The 19,258-nt window shown below is 36.4% G+C and overlaps 1 protein-coding gene across 2 annotated transcripts in view; it reads left to right on the forward strand.

Moving 5' to 3' along the window:
* Nucleotides 1–19,258, forward strand: part of Plc21C (Phospholipase C at 21C) — a 53,410-nt gene that overhangs the window by 10,702 nt on the left and 23,450 nt on the right. For both annotated transcript variants that reach the window (XR_012451784.1, XM_074093401.1), the window contains exons 3-5: nt 3,100–3,237; nt 12,715–12,848; nt 19,033–19,218. Coding sequence is in view for 1 of the 2 variants with exons in the window: in XM_074093401.1 (XP_073949502.1) it covers nt 3,100–3,237; nt 12,715–12,848; nt 19,033–19,218 (458 nt within the window). In the remaining variant the exon portion in view is untranslated. The remainder of the gene's footprint in view (nt 1–3,099; nt 3,238–12,714; nt 12,849–19,032; nt 19,219–19,258) is intronic.

Below are 19,258 nucleotides of genomic sequence, written 5' to 3' on the forward strand. Positions count from 1 at the left end.
CACAGTTGACCACCGGAGTTAGGTACAGTCACCAGCATTAATATCTGCCACAGCGGAGCGTGCAAAAATATCTGACACGTCCTTCCGGCCGTAGAAATAGAGTCGTATCAGATATTTTTGCACGCTTGTTGTGTCAGATATTGGTGCTGGTGACTGTACTACTCAATAACAAGTATTTCACGGGTTTAATTGCAATTTTTTTAACTCAGTTGCTAAGCAATTTATGCTCCTCGTAATGCATATGGTGAAATGGAACGGGTGGTGAAGCACCAGGACTCTAAAATAATGAACGTCTCTGCATCGGAAAAATAAATCTTTCGTAAAAGGTGATGAGCAGTTGACATTAAACTATTGTATCTTACATTATTCACACTAAAAATCTAACGAAAAACTTTCAATAATGGTGGTTTTTTTGAGTTTAACTGTCAGAAAAATAAAGACTGCTTGTACCTATTGTTTTTATATTATATCATTTGTTCGTAGTATGTAGGTTATCAAGTACAAATAGTAGTTTATTCACCGAGGGGAGTAAGGCACAGATTACTAACATGTTACTAATTAATTAATGCTTCGCGTCAGGCCATAAACCACACTAGTTTAGTAATCAGGACCTAGAGTGATATACTCGTATATACTGTTTATTCTACATTTCGTATTTTTGTCACGCCAAAAAAAGAGAAGTAAAACAGAAAGTGAATGAACACGCCCCGATTTGCAGGTCTTACAACCTTCCAAACTTACACGCTTGTTAAAGCGGGAAAGTGTCTGGCATTTGTATTTGAATTCCGGGATTTTGAAAAATGCAAGTTAGAATTCTTTGAAATTCCAGTGGAAATTTCCAAAAATTACATCGTCGTCTTCATTAAAGTGGCATAAAAATACCCGTGCTCGAAACTTACCGGCTGAAATATCGGTAGAAGCAAGCGTTGTACATTACTGCAAAGTCCGCGAAATAGGGGATTGCCGGCCGAATAGTTATAGATGGCGGGTGCGTCCCACGAGATATAACTACAAAATATCTAACTTCATATTAATAACGTTCACAAGATATAATGAACATTAGCTATAACAACAAAAAGTATAATTTTTTAACGTATAACGCTTAAATTGTATAACGTTAATTTTATATAACTTCAATTTGTATAAGATTTATATGGACTAATTTCTTCTAACATAACAAACATTAGGTATATCACTCTTGATCATGATATATAAGAATATATATATGTAAATATTAAATTATGTGGCGGCGAGCGAGCGAAGCGAGCGAGCATGACGAAACTGGGCAGAAGCGACTGGATAGGATACGTTAGGTTCAGAAGGCTAAGGCTAGGAGCGAAGCGTAGCGTAACTCCGGCCAGCCCTCGATATAAGGTTTTTTTAGTGTAACAGAGCAGAAAAAATGAATGGTTGGCACATTATACGCTTTGATCGTTATATCAATTGACCTTACAAAATTAGATATTTTAAAATTATACATTTCGTTCATTATATCCAGTGGACGTTATACTAAACAAGTTTATATAAAGTGAGCGTATATCTTTATGAATATTATGTAATAAACTCTTATATCTCCTATTACTTACCCATAGATGGCCATCTAGAGATACGAGGCCGACAATCTCTGATCGCGAACGAGGCTTGTATAGTGCTTTTCTCAAATAAATCCAAGGAAATAATACCATGTCACTTGATGATGAACTCATATCGAAAACAATAACACTTATTTGAATAAAAAACTACCACTCGTTTTAGGTATAAACCGTAAAAGTAATTGTTTTTTTTCTATTCCCGCCAAAATACAGCTATTTTTTTGTAAGCTATTCGGGTTAATGTTTTTGCCACCAAGTCTTGTGATGATTTTATTTATATAAAACCGGCCAAGAGCGTGTCGGACACGCCCAAATTATTAACAATAAATGTCAATCCTTGTTTATTATTGAATACCTGATTTATTCTAATTAAATAATCTAGTCAAATAAGAGATTAAAAAGTAAACACACATTCACGAACTAGGTACGTTTTTTTAAATTGGCAGTATGCCATATATAGATAGTCAATAAAAGAAATAAAACCCACTGAAACAAAAGACAATCTCCCTCCTGGCCTTGGCCGGCAATGTTGTATGAAATTCCATTACTCTCCTCTAATTTGAAATGAGAAAGAATCTTCAATGACGTATTTGGCGTTCTATGATCACGAAGATAAGGACGACATTTCCTTGGATGTTTGAGAAAGATATATTATTTAACTGTTGATAGACAAAATCTAGATAGCATTTAGGGTGAAGCCAGACGAGCGAAATTTTGGTTTCATACCTTGTGTTGTGTACAACTCATTTTGAGTCGCGGTGTGTGTCACAAGCTGGACTTTTGTATAATTCGGTTTTATCAGCAGGAATTTCGGGACCAAAAATACGCGACTCATAACTTTTAAAAAAATCGGCCAAGTGCGAGTCGGACTCGCCCATGAAGAGTTCCGTAGCAGCAAGTAACATAATATATTTTTTTTCTTTACTTTACGATTTATGACTTATTAAAAAAAAACTACTTACTAGATCTCGTTCAAAACAATTTTCGGTGGAAGTTTGCATGGTAATGTACATCATATATTTTTTTTAGTTTTATCATTATCTTATTTTAGTAGTTACAGGAGGGGGGGGGGGGAAGACACATTTTACCACTTTGGAAGTGTCTCTCGCGCAAACTATTCAGTTTAGATTTTTTTTTATTAGAAACCTCAATATCATTTTTGAAGACCTATTCATAGATGTACCTACCACGTGTGGGTTTGATGAAAATAAAAAAAAAATGCGTTTCAGTTCTAGATATGGGGAACCCTCAAAATTTGTTGTTTTTTTTTTCCTTTTTTGTGTGAAAATCTTAATGTGGTTCAAATAATACATCTACTTACCAAGTTTCAACAGTATAGTTCTTATAGTTTCGGAAAAAAGTGGCTGTGACATACGGACAGACAGACATGACGAATCCATAAGGCTTCCGTTTTTTGCCATTTGGCTACGGAACCCTAAAAATTACTCTCGTCTGGCTTCACCCTTATACTGAATTTAAAAATTCTAAGGTCTTTCTGTTGCCGCAGGACCAGAAGATCCGCAACGTGGTGCTGTTCGGCTCCCAGGGGTCGCTGGAGGAAAAGACGGTCACTGTCTGCTATGGCGCCGACTTCGTCAACGTCACATTCATCAACTTTTGCTGCACCAGGAAAGAGATCGCTCAGGTCAGTACTTTCATGTTTAATATAATAACAAGTGTTTACCCGTGGCTTCGCACGCGTAAATCTTCGCAATAAAAGGTACTTAGCCTATGTTCTTTCCCAAGGTCTAGTCTATCTCTGTACCAAATTTCATCAAAATCGGTTCAGCGGTTTAGGCGTGAAAGCGTAACAGACAGACAGACAGATTTATGATGTAAGTATGCATATGGATTTCGTATTTTTTTGTGATAATTCTCTATAACCTAACCAACAAAAAGTTGGAAAACTCCCGACTTTGTCACTTCAAAGTTCAATATCTGAAAAACGGCTGAACCGATTTTGACGCACGCACGCACGCACACCTCCCCCCACCCCACCCCTCTTTTTGCGTCGGGGGTTAAAAAAACTCGTAAAGTAGCTGTAATTATCTCAAAAAGTCCCGATAGCATAATGGTTTGACCTATGGCCTCTCAAGCAGAGGGTCGTGGGTTCGAGCTCGGGTTCGCATCTCTTGAGTTCTACGAAGTTATATTTGAAATATATGTACAATACTATCTATACCTAGTGCCATCCACGAAGACGCGTGATTTTGTCAAAATTATACTTTAATGACATTGTAATAAGAATCACGACACGCGTCATCGTGAATGACTCTACCTATAGGTACTTAACGGTGAAAGGTAAACGTTGCTAGGAAACCTGTACACGCACATGCGAAGAAATGCAATCGTGTGTGGTGTGTGTGAAGATCCCAATCTGAACTGGGCCCGAGTGGCAACTACGGCCCAAGTCCTCTCATTCCAAGAGGCGGCCTGTGCTCTGCAGCGGGATATATAAAGGCCGAGGTGATGATGATTCTTCCACTAGTCACTAGAGGTAGAGCACTAGACTAGAGTCTAGTGCTTAACAACACGAACGCTTTCAAAACAAATTTCATAAACGACGACGAAAATATACATAGAAACATAGAATTTAACAGTTTAGAAGTGGTTAAAAGTACACTACATTATTTTTTAAGTAGGTCAGAAGCTTTACAACGGTTTTTTAAACAATAGGTAAGGCTACCTTTCATGCGGGGTAACAATTTTCCAACACTTTTTTTCAATGGGGAAAAAAAAGTATCCCATTCTAAAAATACTGTGCGGGTAAAGATTATTATCTCCACTTTTTTTACGAAACAGTTGCTCACTCGGTGGTTTTCGTTATATTTAATAGTTTTCCCTTACATACTTCTTCAATACGATGGCTGTTATTAATACACTTGCACAGTAATCATAAATTGGTATGCGATTGAAATACCAAACGGCGTTGGGCGGACGGACATCTTACAAATATTTAATTTCTTTTGCGTAACCACCAATGTTCGGATTATTCGCGGTAGTTTCTTTTGGCGGTTCCTTCAAAGGAACTATTGAGTTATTTCGCACTAGTTCCTTCATAAGAGATGAAGGAAGAACTGCGTTTATTCTTTCGCTTTTTTTCCTTTCTCAGTAGCACTTTCAGTTCTTGCAAAGGAACAAAACCGAAAAAATAAACGCAGTTCTTCCTTCATCTCTGGTGAAGGAACCAGTGCGAAAGAAAAACGCAAAAGTTCCTTCGAAGGAACAGCCAAAGGAACTACCGCGAATAATCCCAATATTCATTGGTGCATATTTTAATGCGTTACTTTCTTCCACGGTATTTCGGGAAGCGTCTACTCTTCGTAATGATAACCCGATGCTTCCTGGCCGTCTGGCAGGCCGACAGAACGTAGCTACTGCGCGTGACACATTTCACAGCGAATATCGATGCAGAAATGTAATAGACAAACGGACGCAATGGGAATGCACTGGGAAACGTGCACAGATATTAAAATGCATTAGTTGTTCTCGTGCATTGATCGCAGCCCTATTTTTCTGCATGAAGGTCCCCTGTGTCTAACACGCGCGACTATGCAGCACGCGTTCTACATTCTTATGCATAGGATTGTGTTGTCATTTGGGTCATTACGTACCTACCACAAACGCGAGTGGCTTTCTGTAAGGGTGTGTAGAAAAACGTATGGTGTTGCCGCTTCATAATTCTAGTTAGTGAATTACTTTGCACACGAAATGAAGTAAGGTAGTTTAACAGTGAAGATGCGTAAACATTGTTCTATATACCATAACAAGTAACTTTGTAACTTGCATAAAAAACGAATAGTAGCATGTCTGGTTGTCGAAGATTGAATAATTAAATTCTTTTTAGAACACTTTTATTCATCAATTATTTGTGAGGAAATCACTATGCATGTTCGTGAATATGTTGATTCGTAAAGGTGTCTTGTTGCCGCTTCAGTTGAAGTAATTATTGAAAGTACTGGCTCCCCACCCAGTACTTTCAATAATTACTTTGCACTCGTGCTGCGAAATGAATGGCCTGTGTTCTACGTACCCGGTAGGTACTAAAAGCGTTCATGTTATGATATCTAGTGAAGATGCGTAAACATTGTACTTATATATGAACGAAATGCATAACAAAAAACGGCATAAATTCTGAGAACATAATCAACGTTTGACATAATCGGTAATTGCATAATAAACGAATAGTGTAATAGTCCAGTCATATCCTACTGGTTGCCACATCACAAACTAAAGAAGATTCATAATTCTAGATTAAATTCTTTATAAAGTACATTCAGCTTTTATGGCAGCATATAATTTTTTTGATGAGGATCCAGGTGGATATTGAATAATATTTAAAAGACATGATGTACATTTCACATAGCTTAAAGTAAACGAGTGAGACAAAGTCGACGGAGCTCCGCTTCTCGGAGCTCCTATTCCTCGTGGTTGAGGTGCTTTGCGTCTTGATACAAAACTAACCTAACCTATTTTTAGATTATGCTTTTCAATTCAACATTTATGCACTGATGAGATTAACAAATATCGGTCTATTCCTACCTCTAGATGCAGATAATGTGAATAGTAGTTGCTTAAGAACAGTTATAAATGCTATAATTGTAGTTATTCCGTATCAAAAGTTCATTTTATACTTCTTATTTAGCTCTTATCGTAAATGAATGCGTTGCGAATCAAGTTTACTTGAGTTTTATAATCATAAGCATTCCTAATTAATAGAAGGAAAGTTTCTGCGATGACTTCAATATTTTTGTATTTAGCAAATAATAATCTTTGATAGCACTATACCTATGTAGGGTAGATATTACATTGTAGTTTATGATCTGTAGTTCCTACACATATGGCTACGACTAATTTTCGACATAGTGTAGAAACTTAAAACTTATTTTTTATTACTTCTCGCGTGGGAACCACGGCCCAAGCTCTCTTAATCTTAGAAGAGGCCTGTGCCCACTAGTGGGACGTATATAGGCTAGGATGATGATGATTCTAGAAACATTTCTCATGCGACAAGAACTTCGCCAATAAATCCTTCGTGCGTGTACTCTGGTCTAATGACCAAACCTTGGCTGGGCATATCGTAACGCATCGGATTTGCCTTTTTATGTCTGTCACATCTCACTAAAGACATGGCCGTGTGCAATTTATCACTGACATGACACAATACTGTGACGGAGACTTCGCATTTTTCCTTAATACGTAACGCGCGCCATCCATACAAAATGTGTGGGTATTTCTTTATTCTACGTGAACATTGGTCAATACGAAAACAAAAAAATGACCTGTCCGTATACTATTTTGCAGAGATTATATTTTTACACCGCCGCCTCAATTTAACAGTTCTCCTAAAAATATATCATGATTAACAAAAACACAACGAATTTCTATTGTGTTTTTTTTTTCAATTAACATTTCCTTTGCTGCTGCTGCAGTATATTTATAATTAGTTTCATATCTGAAGTTCAAAGAATTATATTGTGATATTGAGTGTGTGAATTGATTACCACTTCAGCGTAATTTATATCGAGTGTCCGAGTATCGCACACCCACTCATAATGTTTTGTATGTTTGCTTAAATATATGAGAATATCTAGGCAGCAATGCACAGCTTATCAAAGTTTCATGTTTAACAGTACATCACGTCCATGTTTTTGTGAAAGAAGAATGATGTTCGAATATATGTGTCCAGATCATTTATTGCTTACTCTTAAATTTATAAATCCCATCAACGATGTCCGAAAAAAATGAATGACACATTTTCACGTTACTGTGTCATTCATAGTTGTTGGCGTAAATTATCTTATCGTATGAGGTCATTTCTTTTTTTGTGCTATTCTAAAGTCAGTGCGGCTTCTCTCTTATTTAACGGCGGCTGCATATTTTCATCGTTTTTCTTTGAGGCTATTAGTCGGCCCTTCAGATTGAATATTAGATGCAACAGGTTTCCATCGCGCGAACAGACGCCTGGAGCTATATAAAATATTTAAATGATAAAGCTTGAAAAGCAAACAAAGGGTTGTTATTTAAGATTTAGCAGAACTCGAAGGTTTCTTTAGATGTCTTGGACTTTGTTGATGGTGAAAATTGAATAATTAATTATCAATATAGATATTATATTATACAGGATCTTCTTGCGAAATATTTCAGAAGGTTATTAGTTTAGTTTGACTGAATGCCCCCATAAAGGTTTTTCATCTGAATTTTTGACTCAAAATGTAGTCACGCCTCTGGTACGGCAGGTACACTTCATTTTATTATTTTTCACTTAAACTTAATTTTACTATGATTTTGTAATGACGTATACGATACGGTTGTATGACTTCTCTGAGTTTAGAACCAATCTTATTTCAATTATTGTTTTTATTTCGTATCTATAATAACTAAAATATTAAATACCTTTAAAAAAACGATTCAGGCGAGATTGAATGAATACGTACCGTCATCTGCATATGTAAGGATCAGCATGTCAAGCACATCGTTATGCGAAGAGCATTGTCCTGGTGTTCTATTATTACCGAGAGAACTCTCACATCGGCTTACCGCTTCGGATTTTAGTGGGTTCAGGGCGTCACGCACGAAAAATGTCATAAAGATAAAACATATTTATTTTACTGTCGAGTATTTGAGTTATTGCAATCTAATTAAGCGATTAAATAGTTACTGTCACGGAGATTTTAAATAAACAAACAGAGTGCCAAGGGTTTTCGTGTTCTTTTTCCTTTCACCCGGTAATTTCATTAAATTACAGTTTACAGAGAGATTTTAAACAGCTGACAATAAAATGTTTTACCTGTTGGAGACACCGAACAAATTGCTTGATTATCTGTTCTGGCAACGAAACAAGTCTTTGAACCGACCGCGCGTATCGACATCTCGCTAGATAACAACCAACTATTTCACCCATCGGTGACGACAAGACTTCGCTTGCTCCTATCAGAGAAATGTACAGATAATATCTCTTTTTTTTAATAACTAAATAAATATCACGGGACAATTCACACCAATTGACCTAGTCCCAAAGTAAGCTTAGCAAATATAAATTACCGGAAGACATGGATGCGAACGGAGCTACCTATTTTAGTCTACTTAACGCAATAAACGTATCGTTTTAGTAATCATAAGTCTACCTACGCCCCGTTGGAATAATTTACGTAGCATATTTATTACGCGGTGCGTTAAGGATGATGGCACGTCAAATATAAGCTGGGCGCTGATGGACATTTTATCACCTCAGTTTGTTCTTCGTCACAGTTTGAGATTGAATAACTTTTCTATCGCTCCATCATTCTTAGCATGCGAGTGTTGGACGTTTAATCGATATGTCACGCCAAGGCTTAAGTACTTACTTCGCGGCCGATACTACCAATGACGCCGCCGTGTTTTATATTAAACCTCAACGATTTTAACTTAATTCATTGTTTGTTTTCCGTTCAATGTCATCAATCTCTATCAATTTCTCGACATTCGTGCTACTTGTACTGAAAGTCTTATAAAATCAATAATTCCTTATGATTTATCCAATATTTTGAGAACAAATTCTCTTTAGAACGCTGTAAGCCTTTAAGGTTACGGTGCGCTCTCGCTGAAAGCAAACTTCACCGGTTATCACGGGCGAGCGAAAACAAACGTAGAGGTGGCAGGATAAAAGTCTACAAAGTAAACGTTGCCTCTGGCCCCGTTTTCTCGCCTCCAGGCACCAGTGTTCCTTTTCTGTCTTCAAATAACTATTTTGAATTCTCCAAGGAAAATATTTATTCACTAGGGCTTGTGTCACAGGCAGTTGTCGCTGACAGCTGCAGTGCGCGAATATAATTAGGAATATTACTTTTTAACCGACTTCAAACAAAAAAGGAGGAGATTATCACTTCGATCTTTTTTTGTTACGTTTGTTACTTCATAACTCCGTCATTTATGAACCGATTTTTTTTTCGTTGGTGTAGGAATACTTACCTCCAATTGGGTCCCATAATCACCAAATCAGGATCTGATTAATGGATCCTAAGGAAATAATGGGAACTCTTTACATATTGTAGGCATTTAGGGACATTTAGTAATAACTTGTGCATTTGCTCTTGGAAATCATAATCTGGTGTAGTGGAACTGAGGAGGAAGACCACAGTTGGCCACCGAAGCTACTCAATAACAAGTATTTCACGGTTTGAGATTCGATTATGTAACACATTTGCTAAGCAATTTAAGCTCGTCGCAATGCATAGTGTAGTTCACCAAAGTGGAACGGATGGTGACACACCAGGGAGGACTCCTCAATAATTAACGTCTCTGTTTTGGAAAAAGTAATATTTTTTAAAAGATGACGAGAAGTTGACATTAAATAGGTTACTGTAACTTAGGAGAAAGAAAAATTAAAACAAAAAATAATCGACTTAAAAATCATGAAAATAATTTTCTAACTTTGAAGTCGTTGCCTTAGCACGAGCCAGCAGAAGTGATACGACGACTCTAGGTCCGGCTTTTCATAGTTTTATGAAGTCGGTTAAAACTTTTGTTTTAATATTTTTATTGCTACATAAAATTATGCATTTGGTTAAAATGGTAATTGAACTGAATGTTCATATTACTAATATTATACCACTTAAACATATTTAGGTGGTGGAATAATTTAAAAACTGGTTTATCATGTATAAAAATCTTAATAAACTAACTTCACTCAACTTCATGCAGTAGCATTTAAAGAGATTTAAGATACCCACATATTTTACGTTATTATTTGTTACCATATTAGATTGAATGTTTTTGATACACATTATTATACTAATAATATCCCTTCACCATTTCAGCACGCGTGTTGTAAATCTAGTGTTACACGGGCTGCGCTGACTAATAATGCGCACAGCTTCAGACCGTGTGTGTATATTCAGAATCACCTGCCTTCCGTTTTCCTTTTATTCGTTCTTCGTGTCACAAATATTATTCTTGGCATGAGATCAGGTGTGAGGCCGATTTTGATATACGACGATACGTTATGTTGCTGATGGATACCTAAGATTGAAACTAAACTTTATTATCAACACTGTGAAAATGCATCATTGGAATTTTGGAGAAAAAACAACGTAATGAGCTATAATACATTGTTGTAGAGTAAATGATTAGTGGCCAGTACGCAACCACATATTTAAAAAATCAAAATGTCATCCTCGTCATGTCCGATCTGAGTGTCCGACCTGCTGCGTTGCTGTGGCGTTTTTTCATACTTAAAAAAATTAAAGCATTTTCTACATATTATGCGTTTATGAAAAAAAAACACCTCATAAAAGTCATGAATGATACATTCTCCCTCATTGATCAATTTAATTTCACATGCAGCAGACGTTAACTTTAAATTTGTTTGGACCAATTGTCGTTTCAGAATGCCAGGAATTAAATTCAGATATAATATTTTAAAAAGTTGTATCGTATTATGAACTATATATATTGATAGGACTTGTTTTCGTATTGTGTTATATTGTTGTCGTGTTTTGCGAGCCATAAATGAGTCAGCTGTTAAATGTACATATATAGGCAGTTTTGGGTACTGGATTTAGGTTATCATCTATGGCCACATTTTCGAGCAATGTCGTGAAAAAATAATTTCTTTGCTCACCCGCGACCTTATGATAGTTAAGTTTATGCAAAATATGCGTGTTCATGCAGTTCCTCCACCTCCACACTATAAGAACACACACAAATCCCACAAACCCATCTATCACCACCACCACATTATACTGACGCGTTCTAACTCAACCAGAGCTCATCTTCAGAGCAACACAACCGTACACCATGCTACCAGATGTTAGTCTAACATCACCACACTACACTGTTATCTGTGTTATGTTAGTCTAACATCTGGTAGCATGGTGTACGGTTGTGTTGCTCTGAAGATGAGCTTTTGTTTGTGTGTGTTCTTACAGTGTGGAGGTGGAGGAACTGCATGAACACGCATATTTTGCAGTTGACTAAGCTAGTTATTAAACAAGCTTTTTAATGCTGAAACGCAATAAATATAATTTTAGTAGACTAGAACAGACGCTCAATTCTTTATTGGCGACTTGTGGGAAAATACTTCGATTTAGTATTAAAAGATATGGAACTGTAGAATTTAAATCAGTTTTAGAAACTAAATCTAGTTTTATTTTTTTCTACAAGACGGCCTAAATTAGTTTGTATTTTGGTGAATGGTACCGCCATAGTAAAAGAGAACAAGTATGCACACTCCGACCCTCTAGGAGACTTAACTGCCTACTCCGGCGCGGACGCTTAGGGTTGTCGATTTCTATTTTAGATTAATTAATTACCTACCGGCAAATAATTTCAGTATGAATGTTAACTTAAAATTGTCTAATATATTAATATTTGTGTTTGGAGAAACAAGATTCTTTGCCGCTCTATTATTATTTTTACTTATACTAAATTTAAAAATATTACTTATAAATTTGCCGAAGTGGTGATGTCGACTGTGTGTGTACACAGTATGGCGACTGTGTACATACTACTCATGTTTCTTACACATAATACTATTTATTATTTATTGTGTCCTTGCACGAAACTATCACACTACACTTATATACTACTAATTTACAACTATACCTAATACTAAAAAAATACGTAATTACGAGGACGCGAACGTAAAAGGTGATCATCGCGAAGCGAGCGCAAGACGAGCGACCTAAAATCGAAACGTACGGCGCCGACGGCAGGGCAGCCTTGACTAAAGAAAACTTAATCTTCCTTAAAATTATCAGTGTGTGCGTGCGCCGGGGCCGACGGGTGCGTGCGTACCGGCCGGCGCCAACCGGCGCGCACACATTTAAGCCGCGCGATGTGCTTTTGTTCATAGTGAACCTACTTTGTTCTCTTTTACTATGGTACCGCGAAAGATCGAAATAGCACTGTTTTATAAATCTGTGAAGCTCTACTTTCTTCATAAATGTTTCGCTCTATCTTTCTTTTCCATAATTGCTGAGTGGCGGTAGGCGCTATGTTTCGCGCCAGCTGCATTTAGTCATGCATGCACTTATATGTCATGTCATGAACATTACTACTCGCAGATATGGACGAGTGCGTTTGTGGTAAAATGAATTCTTTTGTTTTATAAGTGTTCTTCAAATGGATGTTTTGTTCCCAGATGTGGACGGAGGAGCTTTTCGCATTGGCATACAACTTGAACCAGCTCAACAACCCCACCATTATGTTTTTAGAAAAGCTGCATACCAAGCTGACTCTTAAAGCGGATAAATCTGGAAAAATATTTGTTAAAAAGTAAGTACCTGTCGTCATGTAAGTAGGAATTTTTACACGAGAAACTAAAAAAAAAACTTAATTGTGTACTTTATTGAAAATTAATCTGTTTTTTTAGGGTTAATATAAATAACTGGCTTTTTTTAATAGAGTCTTCGAATTATTCTTTTATAGTGTCATTTATCTTATTAATTGATACAAAGAAATGCAAAAGAAAAACATAGGGCACGTATCTGAATATCGAAAATTGAAATATTGATGGTTAAAATATCGACGGTCAAAATATCGAACCTTACCTAACCTACTTTCGATATTTTGATCGTCGACTTTTTAAAAGAAATACTGTTTATTTTACACATAGCTTACAAACCAATCATTCAATTATAAATAACATTAACATTAGATATATTAATTTTCGATGTTAAGATACGTCCCCAAAACATCATATTAAATGTGTATAAACAGCCGACAGAAGATTTACCATGCAGGTTTAGTTGTGATTTTCATACCTTTATTGAAATGTTGAAGTGGAGCTGGAGATGCAAATAAAAAACCTTAAGCCGGATTTTATAGCTATACCATATATCGGACTCTCGCTGCGCCATGCGTTTTGATAGAGCTCTATCGAAAGCTTCGCCGCCATATTATCTGGCAACAAATGTGAAAAGTTTTGATGGAATTCGAATAAAACTGTGCAAGTAAGACCTGCAATCGGTGCTGGATTGTTTGCCGTATACGATTTCGAGGGATCTTCTATAGCCTGATCTGATCTGCTTTATACTCCGACCTTAGTTCCTTCATCGTATTCAATGAAACAGTGCTACAATATTTGTTTTGTTAGCTGGCTATAATTCAATGAGTTTTTTATTCAATGGTTAGTTTTTCAAACAATGAAATCACTGACCACATTGTCTGGTGTCGTAGGTGTTGAACCAACGCGAATCTGAATTAATAGGTAGGCGGGTACGTAAATTCTGGAGGAATTTAATTTAAAAGAAATCATAAATATTTATCCTGAAACTGCAGGATTTTATGTTACTACGTTAATTTTGAGCGATAACCGTGTTTGCCATCAATTTTGATGAGTTTCATGAGACAACTTATTTGTAACGATATATAGGCACTGTTGAGAGTGATGAGCGGTTCGCGACTCCAATTTGAGACCAGTGTGTTGAGCGTTTAATGTTAGTCTCCACATGAGCCAAAAATTCCATTGCACGCGCAAATAAACCCGTTTATTAGTTTTTGCATCCATAACTGAGTGAGTATTTTCTTCAAACAATATTTAAACGAATTGGCAACATTATCCCGTAAAATATTAAATATTGCGTCTACAATTTGTATGGACAATTTATTTCTGACTTTTTTGATGCTAAATGCTTTAAATGATTTATTCGTAGCCGTGATTTCGTAGGTAAGTTATGTAGGTATAACACTTTTGTAGCGAACAATTAATCGATGACCTGATTTCATCAGAACTTTTCTTCCTTATCAAGTTTAACTGCATTGTTTGTTGTTAAAGTAACATTATTATTGTTTTTACCTATCTTTGTGGCATTTGGCTTCACGATGTGAGAAATCCCACTAATATTATAAATGCGAAAGTTTCTAAGTATGTTTGTTTGTTACTTCATCACGTCTAAACCGCTGAACCGATTTAGATGAAATTCGGTAAACAGATAGTATGAGTCCCGGGAAAGGACATAGGATAGGTTTTGTCCCGGAAAATGGCATAGTTCCCGCGGCATAGCGGTAACTGAATTCTGCGCGGACGGAGTCGCGAGTAATGGCTGGTAACACAACAAGTAAAAGAGGTTGGCGACTTTTTTCACGAATGCCCAAAGAAACGAGGAGTGCATTGTTATGAATTTGCAGGTGGAAGGACCTTGTCCAAGGTCCGCCCGGATTGCTACCACCATCTTGCTCGTTAATCCTGCCGTGAAGCAGCAGTGCTTGCACTGTTGTGTTTCGGCGTGGAGAGTAAGACAGCCGGTGAGATTACTGGCACTTGAGGTATCCCATCTTAGGCCTCTAGGTTGGCAACGCATCTGCAATACCCCTGGTGTTGCAGATGTTTATGGGCGGTGGTGATCTCTTACCACCAGGAGACCCACTTGCTCGTTTGCCATCCAGTAGAATAAAAAAAAAAAATGAATAACCTCAGCAAAAGTATAATTTTAGTTTATACACATTGTCCTTAAAAGCAAAACAAAGAGGTAACAAATCTATCTGAAAACACGTAAAAGTTGTGCATGCTTTATCCAGTTGTTTTAATGTTTTGAAGATAAGAGTAATTTTATTAAAAATCATGTTGAAACAAATTGCAATCGGTTCGCTCGCTGCCGCTGTGATTAATTAATTTTAATTGATTTAATTTTGCTCGTCAGCAAATAATCTGAAGCCATGACAACAGCGATAAGGTTTTCCTCGTTTGATTGATCACGATATAAGCTTTATGAAAGTTTTGATGCCTGCGCGTGGTATAAGTGTTAGGATCGCTAGATGGCCAGATAAGTTCGGCCATAACCCAATTTTTCGACCCTGACCGTATGCAGACGGAATTTGTCAAGAGCTTGAAGTTTGAACTGTGCATTGTTGTCGTTTGTAGTGTTCCGTACCAAAAAGTGCTAACAGGATCCTCTCATTAGCCTCCGCTATCAGTCCAGCCGTCTGTCACAGGGCAGCATCGTTTGAATCGTAATAGATAGTTGCACTTCATTTTTTACGGTGACGTTTACTTTACTATAGCCACTATAAAAACCATTTTTTGTACTAGCCTACAATAGTGTCCCACTGCTGGGCAAAGGCCTCTCCTCTTGATCTCCACACCTTCCGGTTCAGCGCAAAATCAGGCCAATCCCTTGCATACGCGTGGCAGTGTAGTGCAGTGCCCGGCAGGCTTATCAAGTTAATGCTGCATTTCCCATACATAAAACAATTATTAAAGCGTTTGTGCATATTATGCGATTAAGAAAAAAAAAGCTCATAAAAGTCAGAATTGTGGCACATTCTCATATGTTAATTTAATTTTACATGCAGCAGACGAATACTTTTGATGGGTCCAATTGTCGTTTCAGCAGGCCAAGAAAATGATTCTGAAATATAATAAATATATATCTGAAATAGAATAAGATAAGTCTATTTATAGAGACGACCTGTTACCGTAACGTTGCTACATTGTTGTCGTGTTTGCGAGCCATTGTGTACTGGATTTAGGTTATCTATGGCCACATTTTTGATTATGGGTTAAGTTTGGATTCCTTAGCGTGTGAGGTCGACTCACACTTCGCTGGTTTCTTTAATTTATTTGTTTTTGAAAACATATACTTTCAATTAACATGTATCTCTGTTTATATAGACGTATTTACTTTCATCATTCATTAGTTCATTACGAGAGATTCCTTGATGAAAATTGTTGCTTGATAATTAAATTTAATGTCAACCACTCTCCCGCACTTAAAAGTGTGTGATGTTCACAATCCGCACTTCGCACACTGAGAAAAACTGTTCTGTTCTGGCATAGTTTCCATGCCATTGGTTATATTATATTACCTAAGAATATTATTTATATTAATTTTTTTCGTTTCCATCTTACTCTTACCCATCTTTTTCATTTTGCCCAAATACTTTTAAGAACAAGCCTTTCGGTAAGGCTGCAGGGCAACAAGTGATTGCTTTTGGCAAATGCAGGTCGAACAAATCGCATTACTAGATTCTTTGCGGGCCGTCCCGACATTGGAGATCAGCGTAGCGTAAAACTAAAACGTTTAACGTCTTTTCGAAGTCAATGTAGGCAGGTAATCATTTTTATGCACCTTAAACCGACTTTGTGTGGAAATGGTCGTTTTATTTGACGTGATATAAATTGATATGTTGTTTTATCTCGGTAATTTCGAACATATTTTCAAAAACAAATCCCATCAAAACATAAATGTTCAATATTATAGTAGGTTAGCTTGTATGTTAGTATACCTTGATTGTTGACTTTAACGACAAAAGAAATGAGATCTATATGGGTGACAAGTGCCAAGGTGCCAAGTTCAATGGTTAGTCCTGAAATGTATTTATATATAACATTATAAAATATTTTATAACAACTTAAAATATAATTTTTTCTTATAACTTAGGATAATATCTTGAAGCCTAAGGTCTTATTTGGCTAGTTCTCATATACGAATTTATTAAGTAAGTACCTACTAAAACAGTCATGGAAGAGCCCTATGTTTGATGGCTAGTTTCTACCACCAAGCCAAATTTTCGGAAGAATAAAAAAAGAACTTACAGCTTTAAAACTTGCGAAGGCTATAATATACTTCGCAGGTATATGAAAAGTAGCCAAGTCCGACCATAAGCTTCAATATATTATCCTAAATTATAAGAAAAAAATATATTTTAAGTTGTTATAAAATATTTCATATTGTTATTAATAAATTTCAGGACTAACCATTGAACTTGGCACCTTGGCACTTGGTACCCATTTAGATCTCGCTTCTTTTGTCGTTAAAGTCAACAATCAAGGCATATAACGTAATATTGAACTTGGCTCTCATTTCAAATTTATGTTTTGATGGATATCATTACTTTTCTCACAGAAATAATTTAATTTAAAAATTATAATAAAATTATAAAAATGTACTAGTTTCTGATTTATTTCTTTGTATTCACCCGACTACTATCTGGATGCCAAATTTGAACTTTCTAGGTCATCTGGAACGTGGGTTAGAATTTTGATCTATAGGTGAGTCAGTGATAAAAAAACCGGCCAAGTGCGAGTCGGACTCGCGCACCGAGGGTTCCGTACAAATTATTAAAAATATTTTTATTATATGATAAAACTAAAAATTTACGCTTTTCGCAAGTTTTCCTTTATCTGTGCTATAAGACGTTGCTTCGTACCAAATTTCAAGATTCTGAGTTCGCGGGAAGTACCCTGTAGGTTTTGATGCCCTTGCGAGTGTCGAAAATTTGCAGCATAAACGGCTGTATCTTTTGATTGCGTTGGCTTAGAAGTTTGATGTTTTTATAGATCCAAGGGACAGTAGACCTGAGTATTTGATATGAATTTCAGCTTGATACCTCCACGGGTTCCTGAGAAAAAGGGTATTGACAGACAGACAGACGGACACAAAGTGATCCTATGAGGGTTCCGTTTTTTCCTTTTGAGGTACGGAACCCTAAAAATGACGATTTTTGGATGTTAATATCTAAATAACCGTTAGAGGTATGTTTACGAAAATTTAGAGCATATGTATCTCACAAGTCGAAATAAATGAGCCAAATTTGACACGTTTATGTAAAATAGTTTTTGAGTTATGAAGGAATCAAAAGTGGCTCCAAAGGGTTCGGGTAAAATTACACACGGTGCTGCTCGCCAGTTCTGTTAGCTTAAACTTGGCTGGACACTTTACCGCTGTAGATAATACAGGCCAGATTTAAGCTTCATATTATATATGTATTATTATGACACTACTAAACCGAACTTAACACTAAATCGAGGTTTTTTTTTAGTAGCAAAACGCCATAAAATGTTTTTTTTTTGCAAAAGGAACAGATTATGTCATATCTACATAATCGATGATTGGGTAATGCAAACAAACAAACAATTCCACTGTGTAACATCGCCAAACATAACTATGACATGGTCGCCGAGTGTACAAACATTGTGGAGGAATTGATTTAAAAGATAAATATTCGTGGTACAACCAACTACATATTTAAAGATTTAAAGATTTTTATTGAACATAATAACATGGTTATATATATTAAATCCCATAACTTTCAACCTATAAGGCAACGAGAAGCCAAAATGAATGTCTGATCCGCCTTATCCGTAAACTAGAGAAAAAAATATAAAGTATTCGGAAAAAGGAATTACATCGACAAAATTAAGTTTTTCTTCTCAATATTTAGCCTTTACCCGCAGCTTCGCATGCTCTCTGATCTGCTCTCATTTGCGAAATTCCCGTGGAAATTCCCAAATATTACAACGTTTTAGCTTAACGCTAAACTAACATATATATTAGAATTCAACTGCTAAATGTAATTGTTTTACATATGCGAAGCTGCGGGTAACTTCAAGTTTTTATAATTTTCTTATTACTGCTCTTAGAGACGTAAATTACGAATAATCGTAGCTAGTATAAAAATAAATAGGTGCCTTAGAGCAGCATTTACTTATGAATTATTTTGTTGTTCTTTCCACCAGTATCGTCCGCATATTCGCCCTCAACAAGGAGGATAAAAAACGCGTAGAAAAGGCCCTCAGCGAGTCAGGGCTGCCGACAGGCAAGACCGATACCATCAGCTTGTCCAAGTTTCAGTTTGAAGACTTCTTCGCGTTCTACAAAAGCCTCACACAAAGAACCGACGCGCAGAAGATTTTTAACAGCCTGTGAGTAAACAAATAGCTAAATTTTCGGTTTCTGTTCACA

Source organism: Choristoneura fumiferana, chromosome 10 (genome assembly GCF_025370935.1).
Source record: "Choristoneura fumiferana chromosome 10, NRCan_CFum_1, whole genome shotgun sequence".
NCBI lineage: Eukaryota > Metazoa > Arthropoda > Insecta > Lepidoptera > Tortricidae > Choristoneura > Choristoneura fumiferana.